This window comes from Xenopus laevis, chromosome 2S (genome assembly GCF_017654675.1).
Source record: "Xenopus laevis strain J_2021 chromosome 2S, Xenopus_laevis_v10.1, whole genome shotgun sequence".
NCBI classification, from domain to species: Eukaryota; Metazoa; Chordata; class Amphibia; order Anura; family Pipidae; genus Xenopus; species Xenopus laevis.
In genome coordinates this window covers 63434021-63450831 of record NC_054374.1, presented here as the reverse complement: position 1 = coordinate 63450831, position 16811 = coordinate 63434021, and the positions used below count along the sequence as shown (strand labels likewise).

The 16811-nt window shown below is 38.6% G+C and overlaps 1 protein-coding gene across 7 annotated transcripts in view; it reads right to left on the bottom strand.

The window, feature by feature from the left end:
- srgap2.S (SLIT-ROBO Rho GTPase activating protein 2 S homeolog) overlaps positions 1 to 16811 on the bottom strand; it is a 113004-nt gene that overhangs the window by 42816 nt on the left and 53377 nt on the right. For all 7 annotated transcript variants that reach the window (XM_041583880.1, XM_018249381.2, XM_041583881.1 and 4 more), the window contains 2 exons: positions 7819 to 7981; positions 958 to 1020 (listed from right to left, as the gene is read on the bottom strand). In XM_041583880.1, the coding sequence (XP_041439814.1) occupies positions 958 to 1020; positions 7819 to 7981 (226 nt within the window). The remainder of the gene's footprint in view (positions 1 to 957; positions 1021 to 7818; positions 7982 to 16811) is intronic.

Below are 16811 nucleotides of genomic sequence, written 5' to 3'. Positions count from 1 at the left end.
CATTTTCTAACATATGGAACATTAACTATACAGTGGACTCATGTGTAGGGCATTATAACAACTCTATTTTCTTTATTAAGGTTCCCTGGACTTGTTTAATGTAATGTATTTGCTGAAACAAATACGTCCATTCAAATTTAAATTTCCCGCCGTATGCAAATTAGCCTGAGGGAAGACCTCTTACTAAGTTGCGCTAGGCAGATAAGAACACTAGAGCTTCTTCGCTTTGATTTGCTCGCATTACCGAAGTAACACTAATGAAAATTCCCCGGCATTCGGCACCCTGGACGCAACTTCGCGTTGTTTGAGCGAGTTTTCGCCCGGCGAAGTGTTGCGATGGCTGCGAATTCGTAGCTGGCGAATTTTCGCCGCTTATTAACTTTACCCCTTTTAAAAATACATTTAAAGAGGTAATGGCTTATTACTGAATGGATGTACAGAGTCTTTACATCTGCAGTTATGGCGTCTGTAAATAGGCTGTAACAACTTAAGCTCAGCTTTGCTAAAATGCCCAATATATTTATATATTGTATATTTGCAATATACAAGCCCAATACCTAGGTATACAGTGTAAATGCTGACTTTTGAAAGTTTAGCCATCCTTTAACAGGCTGTGATTCTGCAAATATTTTTTGTATATAAAAAAAAAAAAACACTACTTGTGGCATATCACATCCAAATGTGTCCAAGACTGAACTGTAACTAGTATTCTACAAAGGCCTGGTGGAGGGGTTAATATTGTTAAATATATTTCCACTGGAATTAGAAAACATCTGATTTATGACATTTTTGTAAACCCTAACTTTCCAACACCACGTGCAAATACATACAGCGATATAAGCAGATGCACACACTACAAGTATATCTGCAAATAAACAGGTTAACTAGAGCCAAAGCTTTATTAAAACAAAAAAATATGCATGAGTTATGGCAACAAGCATAACATTACTCACTCACCGTGTAAAGTTCATTTAACACTTTCATCAGATCCTCATGCAGCTGCAGCCCAATCTCTTTACTCTACATAAACAAAAAAGTGTATAAAGTGTTATGGTTAAACACAAGAGGTAAGAGGCACCTTGCACAACAGAGCTTACAATATTGTATTATACAATTAATAATACACCTTTATAACTCTAAAACTGCCCGGTTACTTCTGATTGTTTTCTTATTTTGGGATAATGTTAAAATAGTTATTTAAAACATCATACTTGATGAATTCATTCATCATGGCGTTTTTATAGGTTCTCACTTGTTTAATGTGTGTATGGTGCAGTCATTGCACATAATAGCTACAGGATATGGATACTTTCTCTGTGTTCTTAAAAATGAAGCTAGAATTCCCCTCTTGTGCACAATCAACAACAGTAATTAGGGAGGGGTGCTGCTTACTAATTGCATGCAGAATGTGAACATTTAGAGAAATTAGCAGGAAGGGGGTGGAGCAGACATAAAAAACAAAAACCGACAAATAGAAGAATTAATCTAAGGAGGCAGAAGCAGAGAAGATTATGCAAATGCAAACAAAAGAAAAATTAACACACTAAACTCTTTTGTACAAAAGAAACAGGATAATGAAATATTTAAAGATAGTGCCAATGTATACGTCTTTTGTAGACATAGCTACATATGCAAGTGTTAAAAAGGTAAGTAGAGCAGCTGCAGGCTTTAGAGATACAAGTCCATTTCAAAGGGGAGCTGTATACTCCCATACAAGCTATGAATAATGCGCAAATGTTTATTATGGTTTGATATGCAATGCTCCAGATATTCTGGCATCATAAAAAGAGACATCAGCATAAGAAAACCCCCCAAAAAAACACAAACAATTTGAAATAAATTAATTGTAAACGGATTTACAGAATAATAATTATCAGTACTAAAGCAGTGCTCCATATGTTCAACAGAACATTTTGTTGATTTTAAATGAAGGCCTATGGTTTTGTTGGGCCAAGGCAATACTCCTTGCCTGTAGCACAAGTGCAATTAGAACAATGGAACATGTAGCGATTCTGAGCATTTTGTTGCACGTGTTAATACTTGAGGGTGGGTGTCAAAAGCTTGGAATCATGCCCATGTTTTTGCAGGGTAACCTTCTAGACTTGCATGTACATTTAAATGCCAGTTGGCTGCCACTCGGAAATGTGCCAGTCCATGGCAGTCAGTGTTTCCAAGTGACAACCTGTGATTCCAGATGACAATGGGGAGCTATAACAAGTGTTGCTTGTACCTGCAGAGCGATTACTTGTTAACGGACATGGAATTGCTATTCCCTTTACAACAGGTATTGATCTTAAATAAGATAAAGCATGGGACCGGTTATCCAGAATGTTTGGGGCCTTGAGTTTTCCGGATAAGGTATCTTTCTGTAATTTTGGATAAGGTATCTTTCTGTAATTTTGCACTCTATACCTAAAGTCTACTATAAATCATTTATCCATTAAATAAACCCAATAGGCTGGTTTTGCTTCCAATAAGTATTAATCATATCTTAGCTGGGATGAAGTACAAGGTACCGTTTTATTATTACAGAGGAATAGGAAATAATTTTTAAAAATTTGTATTATTTGGATAAAATGGAGTCCATGGAAGATGGCCTTTCTGTAATTCAGAGTTTTCTGGATAACAGGTTTCCGGATAACCGATCACCTACATGTATTGAAAGGTAGCTCTTGGGAGGAAAAAAAAGGCACTCTTGATTATTCTCTAATATTTTTTCCTATTCAGTTGGCTTAACAGCAATGCCTATACACTGAACAGATAAACAGAAAACCAAAAGGTACTGGAAATATAGTGCATTTTGTCAATGTTACAGATTGCAATAAAATATTCATGGTCGTGTTTTTCAAGTAACAAAGGTTGCTTGCCCCATTCAGTTTCAATGAGGCTGGAAATCTTTTAATGTTTTAATGGATTTGCGCTGAAATTCTGCACTTTGCCACCTGCATATTTCTGGGAAAATAAATAACTAAATAAAGTTGTTAGATAACTAAAGTTGTTAAGATAACATTCCCATTCAATTCTACACAACCTCACCAGCTTTTTTTCTTTTTTTCCCCCTTTAAATTTTGACTATGCATTTTTTTTTCTGCATCCGCATTTTTTCTCTGCGGTTTTCTTGAATAAAAAAAAAACCTAGATTTTTGCTAAAACAGCCCCTTAATATGAATTACATCAATTGATGAGCTTTACAACACTTACATAAGGTCATAACTAGTGATGAGTGAACCGCTCCCGTTTAAATTTGCAGAAAAATGATGGAAATTCCAAAAAAATTTGACGATATGCCAAAAAAGTCACAAAACGCATTGAAGTCAATAGGCGTCAAAAATTTTTATGCACGACAATTTTTTTTCTCACTCAAAATGAATTGAAGTCAATGGGTGTTTTTTCTTATGGCAACTTTGTCTCTGCGCCTATTTTGTCTCAGCGACTTTTTTTGTCCAAATGCATCAAAGTTAATGCCCGTTTTTTCTTATGGTGACTTTTTTGACAATTTTTTAGTGGCAAATTTTTCCACTGCAAACTTTGGTCGCAGTTCCTGCAAAAAAAATTTGCAGGTGGCAAAGTGCAGAATTTCAGCGCAAATCCATTTCTGGTGAATAAATTCGCTCATCACTAGTCATTACATTGAATAGATAATGGTTTGCAGCTGTCCTAGGGGAATCTGCATACACAGAATTTTACTCTCTCTCGCAGTTATCCCCATAATAATTTTTAGGTTAGGTCCAGACGATTGTGACTGCAGAGAAACTCCCCTGCTGCTCCTCCACTCCTGCTCTACCAGGAAGCAGTGCCTCCACTCAGGTGCAGGCAGACAAGGTGGATTTTGGTGCCGAAACATGGCATTTGGTGCCGAAATCCACTATGTCTGAAGAAAAAAATGAGAGCAACAGGGCAGCGAAGAATCCAGAATCGTCTGGCCTAGCCTTAAGTAGTATGTTTCCTGTGAAAAACAAGAGGTGCCATAACCTCCACTTGCCTAAGCCCCCTAATAATTTAGTGAAAAGCTAGTTTTAAGGCAGAAGCAAGTTGTAATGTTTCTCTGGTGTAAAGGTGTAGCTGACTTAAAAAAATGTATTCAGTGCAATTAAATCAGCTGTATTTGATGTCCCACATTTTTAAATATTTACATAAACCCACTTGTTACACTTATATGTGAAGAACAAATCCCTTTAAACCTTAAGTTTAATATACTTTCCATGTATTTCATGGCTTAAAAAGCAGCATTGGTATGATGCATTTATTTTGCATTCTTCATTCAGCTGGTAGCTTATCTCATGAATCTATTGTATATCAATGCTACCAGCAGCAACATTTATTTGTTTTGTGACTCTGAAGGAGAAAGGGAGAAATTGGCATCAGTGACAGGAGACCAGAAAGACAGATGGGACCAGAAGGCGAGATTGCAGGGGAAGCAGAGACTGTGGAAGTGCTGCAGGGTATCTGCAGGATAAGGTGGTACCCCATGGAGGTCAGAAATAAAATGAGTATAGGATTTATTCCCAGCAGGATCACTGCCAAAATCCCATGCATGTGCCAAGCATTGTGAAGACTATATTATTTGTTTTTCTTATAAATGAGGACATGTAAATGAGAGATAAAATCAGACATTACAAGAAAAGGGCACAGTGTATAAAAGTGCAAAAGACAAGTGTCAGCTACTGGAAACATACTGTTCATTATGAAAAGACTTATTTGTTTCTGCAGTAGCAGGTTCCTCATGTGTACTCGCTCAAGACCATGGGGGAGGAAGATGATGTAAATTCAAGCAAAGCTCAGTTATTAATTGATGCTGGGTTTTTTTTTCAATGGCTTCTACACAGAAGGGGACAGTTACTCTTAAACCTATTAATTGTTAATATCTACCCTTCTCCTTTCCTCTCCATAAAGAACCTTTCATACAAACCTACTACAAAGGCAGGAAGAGAGACTGCATGCTGCGCTGTCTCTTTAACCCTTTGATCCCCTGGGAGACACCCAAGGAGGAAGGGAGGGCTGGACTACAGGTTAGAGATGCAATCTTATTTACAGTAGCTGGCCAGAACACAAGCTTTTTGTATAAAACTGAACAATTGAAATCCAGCTTTGCTAGTGGTACACAGAAAATGGTCTTTATGCGATTCAGGTGGATATCAGTGGTTATATTTTGGAGTGTTTTATAGTGGGAAAATAAAAGATCACTAGAGATATTTATTTCATTCGATCTGTGAGTAATCTGGTAAACTGCATGTCGCCAAACAAGCGGATCTCTTCCCCCGATATGCCCACTTTAAGGTGGGCGATATTGGGCTGATCTGATTGTGGGCCCTAGGGCCCAACGATCAGATCATAATGAAGGGTAAACGGGCGGTCAGATCGCGGGACCACTTTAATGAACAGATGCAGTCCGCTACCCGATGGGGTTTTTAGTCTTGTCTGATTGACGTCTAGCCAACTTTCAGCCAGATGTCGATCAGGGAAGCCCGTCAAAGGGACCCATACACAGGCCAATAAGCTTCCAGTCTGTTGGAAGCTTTTATCGGCCCATGTATGGTCACCTTAAATCAGGCTAATCTGCTCGTTTGACCTGCAGCTGAATTGTCAGATCATAAAGGGCAGCTGGGCAGTATACAGATCGATAAGATAGATATCTGGAAGATTTTGGTCAGGGAAGCAGTCAGGGAGTGTCCATATATAGCAGATAATAAGGCAGGGGGGTTGAAGAGTAATATTTACTAGTGCTTTTGAATTTAAACCGATAACATTTGGGTGCTGCCATAAATATCAACATCACTTAGTTTTATTCATTCATTTCTCATTAATAACATGATCAAAAGTGCCACTTAATTTTATTATTACATACTTTAATTCACCAAAATCATAATTCTTTTTTTTTTATTTTTTAGAATTTATTTATTTTATATTAATACATTAACCAAAACCATAATTCATTCTAAATACTGTAAAAATGTAACTAACTGTATACTGTGTTAAGAATGGAGAAAGTGCACCAGCGCCATATATGGGTGTAAAGTGTAAATCAAATCAGAGAAAACCCAGGATTGCTGGAAGCACACTATTCAGTGTTTAGCAGTGCTGATTTGCAGTTCTTGGTACAGGATCCGATTCCAACAGGAAACTGCAAAGAGACTGTGTAGAAAATTGAAATTTATTATTAAGCTATACATATTATTGCTGTTGGTTTTTTTTGTCCTTGCTGTGCCCTTTTCCATCTTAACAGAGATCCTCTTTGTGCTACATAACCACTGTGCTCTTAGGTAAAATTATCCTAGCCAATGCACAAAACCACACCAAGTGTCCTTATGATGACAGACTGTTGTCAAGACATAATAAGGTGCGCTCTCCCTCTCTCATCATTGCCCAGGTGCAAGGAAATAGTGAACATATGTAGATTTGTAGGTGCAGACTATATTCCAGATTGTAGACATAAAGAATAAATTGTCAAATCATATGTCATATTCTTGAATCTTCCTTGAAATAAAAAAATGGTTGTTTCAGTTTATTAGTGGCATTTTTAAGTTTCAAATACTTGGAAATATGCAGTAACAATACAAGTATTTTATTTAAGGGAATAGGTTCCCAAAATGTGAGACTATCCCCTGAAACCTAAGAAGAATGAGATTATGGGCAAATGCTAATTTGCAGACCTTACTGTATAAATGGACATATAAAATGCCAAGATTAGATAGACATGGGCCCCACATATGCTTGATTTTCACTGCCTTGGCCAATGCCTCCCAAAAGAAGGAATTTTGCCAATCAAAGCGAGTAAAAAAATGTTGGAGGAGTGGTTGCTTTTTAAATGGCACATGGTCCTTTATATTTCCCTAAATTATGTTTTAGTAAAATTATTTTGTAACTTAAAAGAATTGAGTTTTCTGTTGAACTGGATGGCTACTGTAAGATTCTCGTAGCCCTAGAAGGAACTGTAGTTGATAAATGGTTACATCTTCATTTATTAAGTCTAAGGGACAGATTTATTTTGGTTTGAATTGAAAGTTCAAATTTTCGAATTTATTTTACGGTCAAAACTGTCAAATTCGACTAGGGAATTATCCAAACTCGATTCGTTTTTTTAAAAGAATTCGAATTTGATTTTCGAGATTTATCATACTCTGGCCATTTAAGAACTCGAATTTGACTATTCGCCACCTACAACCTGCCGAATTACTGTATAAGTCAATAGGAGAGGTGCAGTGACCAATTTGCAGTTGTTTGTAGCCTTCCTGACATTCGAGTTATTTCAGAGAAAAAACTTGAATAAAGTTTGGCTGAATTCGATAAAGTTTTCGAGTCTGTACAATTCGTCCGAGTTTTACATATTCGATTTAATTAATAGATAGTGGAATATTCAAATTAACATTAATTCGACCCTTGATAAATGTGCCTCTCCATGTAATTATAAGTTATACAACCAAATAACAAAACGTCATAAGATTACATTTTTATTTTAAGGTCCATGCGTTCAATGTTCTTGTCTAAATCAGCATTTACTAGAGGCTATCTGAACTGCCTTAGACTTCAGGTCTACAATAATATCTGAACAACTTTTGGCACAAAAAGACCCATACAGCAAATTATGGTATTAGGTAGTTATTAGAAAATTGCAGTTCTCCAGGAATTACACCTTCCCCCATGCTGAGAACCACTACTGACTCTTCATGCAACTTTATACATACATTTGCCCCAGGAAATGGAACCCCAAATTAGCAATTTGATGCTTATAGCAAAACCAGCATCAGGTGCAGTTTAAAATTCGTATACAGAATATTGAGATTTATTTTGCTCACAGAGAATTGAGGGAAAGTACCTTACCTTTTTGAACAATCGCCCAGAGTCTTCGCTGATCTGACCAAATCGCGGAATAATGTTATTCAGGTAGATATCACTAAGTGTTGCATGATCTCGACTCTCCCTTTTTACCTGGGTGAGAAGCAGGTTCCAGCAGTTCACCGGAGATAGTACATTTTGATCTTTCCTACAAAAGGGTAATATTAAACAGGCTTTAGAACAGGAACCAAAAATGGGACAGATTTAGCATCAGAGAAAACAAGAATAATTACTTTAAGCACATAAGTACATACAGTAAGTACCTGGATTCATGTAAGAATTTATACAATTAAGACATTTTAGACTACATCCTAAGTGGTAGAGGCTATGTCTAGTTTTCTTTTTCTGCAAATAATATTACCTCTTTTTTTGTATGTAAACTTGGACAAAATGTCTGTAGGTTAAGGCTTGAGGTAGGTAGAGTTATCTGATCCATTGGCCTACACTGGCTCCTGTGTCTGCACCAAAAGGAACAGTCGTAGCCTAGCTGCAGATACCCGGAGCAGATTTTGGCAAGAAAATTCATACTGTGTCATAATTCCTATCAGTGTGTCTGCACCAAGGCCGACGCTGTGCCTTACGGTGCAGACACGAGTCAGTGGATGAGCTGATTCTTGGTCTGGGGCAGTAGCCTAAAGGTAGCCATAGACGCGCAGATTTACCTTCACATCGGATGAACGATCGTTCAGTGACATCTCCCGAACTGCCAATAACCATTTAGATGAAATAAAGTAGTAAAAGAACAAATCAGACGATGTTCTGCCCCTGACAGCAATCATACAAAAGATAGGTTCGACAAAAGCTGGTGAGTCTCCCACTGATTTTGGCAGATCGGCAACACATGCAGAGATATTATCGGTAGCCTACAGGAATTTTCTAACCTGTCCGATCGCCATGGCATGAAAAATGTCGACACCACACACAGCCCGAAAAAGTCGTCTCAGCCTACCTTTGTGACTAGACCTTGAGTCATTGCGCCTGCATCAAACCGTAGTGAATTTATGTGTCAATATGCATACTCACGTGTTGCAATACTGAAATCCACTCAAATCTGGTCCAACAAAGTAGCTCTGGATGTCAAAGGAAAATTAAACCCTCCCCAATAATAAACAACCCTAACCACTACCCTACATACCGTATATACTCGAGTATAAGCAGAGTTTTTCAGCCCCCAAAATATGCTGAAAAACTGTACCTCGGCTTATACTCGGGTCAAGCGCAAAAACGGTCGCTGGCGCCCAAGAATAGTCGCCGGCATCCAAGAATAGTCTCCAAGAATATTCGCCGGCGTCCAAGAATGGTCGCCGGCATCCAAAAACGAGACGCCGGCACCTCCAATGGGAGCAGAAACCCTCAATTTTTTGATTGAAACTTACCAGAAGCTGCTGCAATTCTCACCCTCGGCTTATACTCGAGTCAATAAGCTTTCCCAGTTTTTGGAGGTAAAATTAGGTACCTCGGATTATACTCGGGACGGCTTATACTCGAGTATATACGGTAGTCTCCCTTCTTGCTCCCCCCCCGCATAGGTGATTACCCCTGAAAGTGCCCCTAACTCATTACTCACATATAGGTGCAGAGTAAACCTATGAGAAATGGTCTTCCTGTAATTCCGAACTTTATCTATAACAGGTTTCCGGATAAAGGATTCTAAACCTGTATACTGTTGCTGTCGGCTTCAGGTATGTGGATGATTTAGTTTCAGTAAAACAGTGCTTTGGAACTGTTAGCGTAATGGCACACAGTAAGATTTGTTGCTTGTGGTTTTGGCAGGTTTTGAATGTTTGAACACATTTCTGGGAGTTTTAGGGCCATGTTTTATGTGTTAGAGGTTTTGCTAATGAAGGTAAAATTGGGCATTAAGCTGCAAGTCTCAGTTCTCCCAAGAGACTTGCTTATCTTAAATTGTTACAATTATATCTACGTTCAGGTGCTGAGAATTCTGGACTCTTTTCCATAAAGCTTTTTATTCAAATTAGTTTCAGAAATTTTGCATATTTTTTTTATGGCGTCAGTGCAGGCGATCAAAGAGAAACTCGGGACCACCCACTTGTCTGCTGGCTCGCCTAAACAACATCCCTATAATCCCCTGTTAACCTTCCGACTACTTTTTAAGACAGGAGGGAATTCCACCTGCATGTCATTGCACCCTAGACACTAGTGATGTGCGGGTCGGCCCCGCCCTCCCTTGGCCTGTCCACATCCAACTTCCGCGTTGCTTTTATAGACCCACCCGCACATCACTACTAGACACGTGCCTCTTGTATCTACCCCTAGTTCTAGCCCCAGCATACAGAAAACAGTATGTTTATCAGGATTGCTGCCTTTTGTTGCCACTGCAAAGCATATCACCAGCAAACAGGCAATCCAGTTCAAATCTAAATGCATTCATTGATGGAACTTGATTGGCCTTCATGACACTAACATGTTTGGAGGCCAAACTGGCTATAAGAAACAGCATGTGTGGCACCAGCTTAAAGGAAAACTATACCTCCAAACAACATAGGTCTCGACAAAAATATATTGCATAAAACAACCTGCTTCATCTAAGCAAGGCATTTTTATAAAAATATACTTTTTAGAATTATGTATGTGTCATTGGGTAATCCTGAATAGAAATCTTCCATTTTAAGAGTTAAGGGCTGCCCCCTGGGACCATACAATTTACAATGCACACAAACAAAGCAAGGGATGACATGCATGTTATGTCACATAATGGACATAATGGACACATTTCTCGCTTTTACTTCCACATTTCTTCCTGCTACAGTTAGAGCTGTAGTATTTCTGGTCAGGTGATCTCTGAGGAAGCACAGATAATATCATAAAATGAGGGCTCAAGGTAAAGGCTTGATAAAGGGCCCTGGGCAGGCAGGAAACATTGCCTCACTTTATGAACAAATAAACATCCATCACCAGTTCAATTGTACCAGTAGTGCCATTGCTGTTTTTGTTTTCTCAATGTTCTTATTACTAGGTTTTAAAAAAAATGAAAATCTACCTTACTGGAACTGGTTAATTTAGGTCTGCTAGCTGAATGGTAGTGATTTACTGGCTTAAAGGCCTAAAACCAGTCTATCCTGTGCATATAAATACAGATTCCACTTTTGTCAATTGTTTTAATATGCTTCAAAAAGACTACTATAGTTTATATAAACAAGCTGCTGTGTAGCCATGGGCAGCCATTAAAGCACAGGATATACAGTAGATAACAGATAAGTTCTGAAGAATCCCATTGTATACTACAGAGCTTATCTGTTATGTGCTGTGTATACTGTACCTTTTCTCCTGTTTTCAGTTATGAATGGCTACCCCTATGGCTACACAGCAGCTTGTTTATATAAACTAATGTAGAGTTTCTGAAGCAAACACACCAGTTTGCCAGTGCAGAGCAACAGAGTGTTAAATGTTCATTACTTTAAAACACTAATTTTTTAGTGTTACTGTTCCTTTAAGTTATAAAAGTATAATGAGTCCAGCGCAGGCACTCATGGCATAGTCTACCACAGAGCAACTGGAGTGGGATTAAATGGTCTCCTGCTGTTAAAAAGGCTGTGATATTTTTATGCACCACCAAATGCAAAGAGTGAATTAAACTGCCTGGGATTTATCCAGGCTGTTTAGTCTGTTGAGAGGATGGATTTAAGGTCATTTGCAGGATACAGATTATGGAGTACAGTGAAAGCTTTAGTTAGATGCCAACCTAAATCAGTCAGGACTGCAAATGTAATAGAAGTGTTTACTGCAGAATATCCTGATAAAAAAAACAAATGAATGCAACCACACAAATTGCACTCATGTTAAGATGATGACATAAAATTTAAAGATAGTGGTGTTGGCTGCATTTCCCCTTCTGCTTTATCTATTCAGGACTCTCCCAGTTGCCCCTCCCAAAGGTATTATAGAACACCTACAAAGGTCCTTTAACAAATTTGTTTGGGATAACAAGAGGGCCCGTCTTAGTTTTGCAGTGGCCTCCCGTAATAGACAAAAGGGTGGTTTAGGTCTACCCCATCTTCATTTATACTATTTAGCAGCGCAATTTAGCCAGTTGGCCTTATGGCACGGGGGACCAGATGCCCCGTTGTGGGTTGATAGAGTTGGAGGAACTGACCTCTAGCTATGCTAGGAATGTCTTATGGCTAAGCACTATCCCTATACGTACTCTATCAAACCCGATTATTGTTTATTCTATTGAGCTGTGGCGGAGATTCCGGACACGTTACAATATGATATCTCCCTCCTGCCCCGCTCTCAGTTTTTTTGCAAATCCGAAGTTTATACCGGGACTTTCTCGACAAGCCTTTCAATGGTGGGAGCAACACGGTTTAACTACAATTTATTCATTGTTAAAGCAATCATCCTTAATTACCCTTCAGCAGCTTTTGGATCAATATGACATGCCTTCTCAAGAGACTTACCATTATCTCCAAATTCGCCACTACATAAAGTCGATTTGGAAAGGAAACACTTTTCCACGTCCAACCCCATTTGAACTTATGTATCTGCAGGTTCTTCCTCAGAAAAAGTCGATTTCTGTACTATATAACTATATGGCTCATCAGACTGCCATTAGAGATTTGCCATTTGTCCGTCGCTGGGAAAGGGACCTGAAGGTCTGCTATGATGATGACACGTGGTCAGACATTATCTCGGCCACTACGCATTGTTCCATTAATGTTCTGATTCAAGAGACTTCCCAAAAAGTGCTTCATCAGTGGTATCTGGTTCCCGCCACCTTATCTAAATGGTACCCCTCTTCATCGCCTCTTTGCTTCAGGAACTGTGGCCAAGTTGGTTCTTTTATGCATATCTGGTGGGAATGCCCAAAGGTCTCCAGATTCTGGATAAGAATCTATGCTATGATCACTTATGTCACTGGTCTTCCATTAAGAAAAGATCCAGCGGAAGCCCTTCTTCATAAGTTTGTCACAGGGGGAAATAATTGGACTCTGTCCTAGTACTTGAACACTTAACCAGCTGTCACACGGGTAAACTGAAGCGCCATAATAAAGTCTGGAATCCTTGGCTAGCCTATAGAGGTATCCGCAACGAATAATATTTTTTATTGTTTTTTATTTTTCGGGCGTATCTCCTACTGTCTTTGTAGACCTGGAGGGTTCAAGCTCACCCATGCTTTCTCTTTTCCCCTTATTCTTTGTTTCAGACAGCATTTTTTATTTTTTTTTATTTTCTTTTTTGTTTTGTTTATATTTTATTTATTGTTGTTGTTTGTTTTGTATAATGTAATATGTATCACATCTTTTGTTCTCTCATAGCACTTCACATTGCTTGTCATTGTGTTTTGCTACAATAGAAGGAAATTTTTTTTTTTTCCGGATTTCATGTTATACTCAGGAATATTTGTTTATTTACAACTGAACATGCATTGCGGACTGGGTTGTCCAGTTACCGCTTTTTACTGTATTTTGCAACTTGTTTCTTTATTAAAATAAAAAGAAATATATATAAAAGATAGTGGTGTCGAAGTTGAGGCACTCAGGGGGTACTTTTCAATTTCTATCAATGTAATAATGAAAGATGTGGAAGAAAGCATTTTCCTGCAAAAACACAAAGTGTGTTACATGCAGTGATCCCTATGGTAACGAAGAGGAAGGTATTTTCAGCAGATTTAGTAATTAGCTAGGATTCATTGCAGACAACAAATCTCCTTGTCTGCCATTGCCCTAGAGTTGCACTATTACCCCTTGATCAACATGTGTTCAATAATTTTGTTGCAACCTGTGCTGAACATACTTAAAGGGATCCTGTCATCAGTAAACATGTTTTTTTCAAAACACATCAGTTAATAGTGCTACTCCAGCAGAATTCTGCACTGAAATCCATTTCTCAAAAGAGCAAACAGATTTTTTTATATTCAATTTTAAATCTGACAATGGGCTAGACATTTTGTCAATTTCCCAGCTGCCCCTGGTCATGTGACTTGTGCCTGCACTTTAGGAGAGAAATGCTTTCTGGCAGGCTGCAGTTTTTCCTTCTCAATGTAACTGAATGTGTCTCAGTGGGACATGGGTTTTTACTATTGAGTGCTGTTCTTAGATCTACCAGGCAGCTGTTATCTTGTGTTAGGGAGCTGTTATCTGGTTACCTTCCCATTGTTCTTTTGTTTGGCTGCTGGGGGGGGGGAGGGGGTGATATCACTCCAACTTGCAGTACAGCAGTAAAGAGTGATTGAAGTTTATCAGAGCACAAGTCACATGACTCGGGCAGCTGGGAAATTGACATTATGTCTAGCCCCATGTCAGATTTCAAAATTGAATATAAAAAAACCTGTTTGCTCTTTTGAGAAATGGATTTCAGTGCAGAATTCTGCTGGAGCAGCACTGATTAACTGATTTTTTTTTTCCCATGACAGTATCCCTTTAAGATTACCAGTATACCTCCACCCATTGCCCTCTTGTGCTGCGACTCTGTTAGCAGGAGTCCATTATGCAGCGACGGATATTCCTGGTAAGAACCAAACATGGAGTAGCTTCAATATCCTGGGTAGCACAAGCAATAACAAATAAATGTGTTAAGCACAAGTCCTATTTATTGACCTGTGCTAAAAAAGGAAGCATACTGTCCCTTGCAATACAAATGTGCTTAGGCATCATAATAAATGTGTCAGTATCAAGTTAGCTTTGTGCCAGGAAGCTCGGACGTCTCTGTGCTGCATATAGATGTTGTGAATTTGGGCTTCGGGTCAGGCAGTAGAAATGATAAAATGGAGAATGTTTAAATCTCTTTAAACTTAAATGTATTGGGTGAAGCTCTAAGCAAAAAAGACCCAGCAGCTACTGGGGAGTACTGTAATAGAGGTCCTTTTCGGGATCATAACTAATGCAAAATTTCCATTTATTTTTTAGATACAGATCATGTTCTTTAAGGTTGGGGGAGCACAAAAATATAATTACTGCGGGGCATGAGACTCATTATTTTGAATCTTCAGATTGGTTTGCCTTGGGTGATGATTATGAAAAGCATAGTACTGAAAATTGAATAACGATCTGAATACCATGCCAGGAGTCTAAAATTTTAAACCAACATTTAAACACAGTGTGGAAAAGACTTACAAACTAGGAATTGCACAGTGATTGTATGCCTTCTACAAATCCTTTCACCAATATCACTTTTTACCCGCAGTTCACTTTTCAGTCACCTTACAGTATCCTCTTGATCCCTAAACACTGCTTTCCCTGGATGCTGTCACCTCCGGTCCCCCTGCTGCATCCTGTGCACCTGGGTCACACACACATTACTCTCACTGATTCTAGGTCATCTCCTTCCTCTAGAAGTCACAGCTTATGTATCAACCACAGTTCATCCCATGCATGTTGTGATACGCTTCCACCTTATTGTGCATATTCACCTACTTTATATTTCAACTTATATTTTAACTTACTATATCCCCTACGTTATAACAAACTGCACATTTGCTATTTATGTCAGTCTGTACCCTATTCATACAAATGGACACATGGTTTGCCTAAACCATATTCCACCCAGGAGAGATCATACTACTATGGGGTGTTATACAAACATCCTCAGACTCACACCATCCATGTAACCACAGTCATTACATCATTAAAGGAGAAGTGTTATAGTTCTAAAATTGAACTCAAACTGTACAGGTATGGTATCCATAATCAAGAAAGCTCTGAATTACATTCTGGCCACCTCCCATAGACTCAATTTTAAGCAAATAATTAGGGATGGGCGAATTTGACCCGTTTCGCTTCGCCAAAAATTCGCCGCCGGTGAAATGTCGCAGACGCCCATTAAAGTCTATGGGCTTCAAAAAAAATTTTGTCGCGCGGCGAAACTGTTTTGACGCGCGTCTTTTTTTTTTTTACGCACGCCGCCATACAAGTCTATGGGCGTCATTTTTTCGGCGAAACGAGGCGAAAAAATTCACCCATCCCTGCAAATAATTGAAATTTTAATTCATTACCCTCTTCTCTGTATATAATACCCTTGCATAAATGATATACCTGTATACCTATATCTATACTAACTATAGAGTTTAGTATCACAATAGCCTTTGATATTACGTTTGTCCAATAAATCATCCAAGCCACTCTTAAAACATTAACAGAATCAGCCATTACAACCTCACTGTCTTAACCTTTTTAAACACTTTTTTTTCAGCTATTTTCAGATTGTTCAACATAAACAAATACATTTTTTGCAGCTGCTTTCCATCTTTTATTATTTACCATTTTTACAAAATGTAAGTTTAAAGTTTATTGTTCCCGTCTCTGGTTTCCAAACTGTGGTAGGGCAGCTTAGCCTAAAGGCCAGTTAGGGTGAGAGTTGGGGTGTCTGCACCTCAAGATAAACCTGAACACCCAGCTTGAAGGTGAGTTAGATTTGGGGGAAATCTATTTGTTGTTCTAGATATTCTTGCAACCTTTGCCGAGTGACTGAAACACCAATGTACCCCAATGTATGTAACCTTGGTATAAACTAAGTGGTCCCTGACCAAAGGTTGGGTCTCCAAGGGGGGTTGAATTGAGAAAGTCTGACCACATTGATGCAACACCTAGATTTATAACTACTATTGGTACAGAAGATGCAGGGGCCAACTTGGAATATTACAAATTTACAATATTTCCTTTATTTTACAGTAAATAAAAAAAGCTGTATTTTGATGTTAAAGATCCCAAGGGCGGTTGCCCTGCACTGGATGGGCCCAATGCCACCGACATTGAGTAGGTGGATTGGACTAATCAATTCACAATTGGAACTGTACAAACTCACGTATTTAGCCCGAGGATGCCCAAAGAAGTTTGACAGTATATGGAAACCTTGGCTCGAGTCGCCAGCCACATCAACTAACCAATGAACATCAATTTCCAGCCATACTTCCCCCCCTTCCCCCCCTCTTTTCCTTTTCTATCTAGCTTCTCTTCCCTCTCTCTTCTTTAAGTTGTAAAATTCAATAAAAATTAATCTTTAAAAAAAAAAAAAAAGAT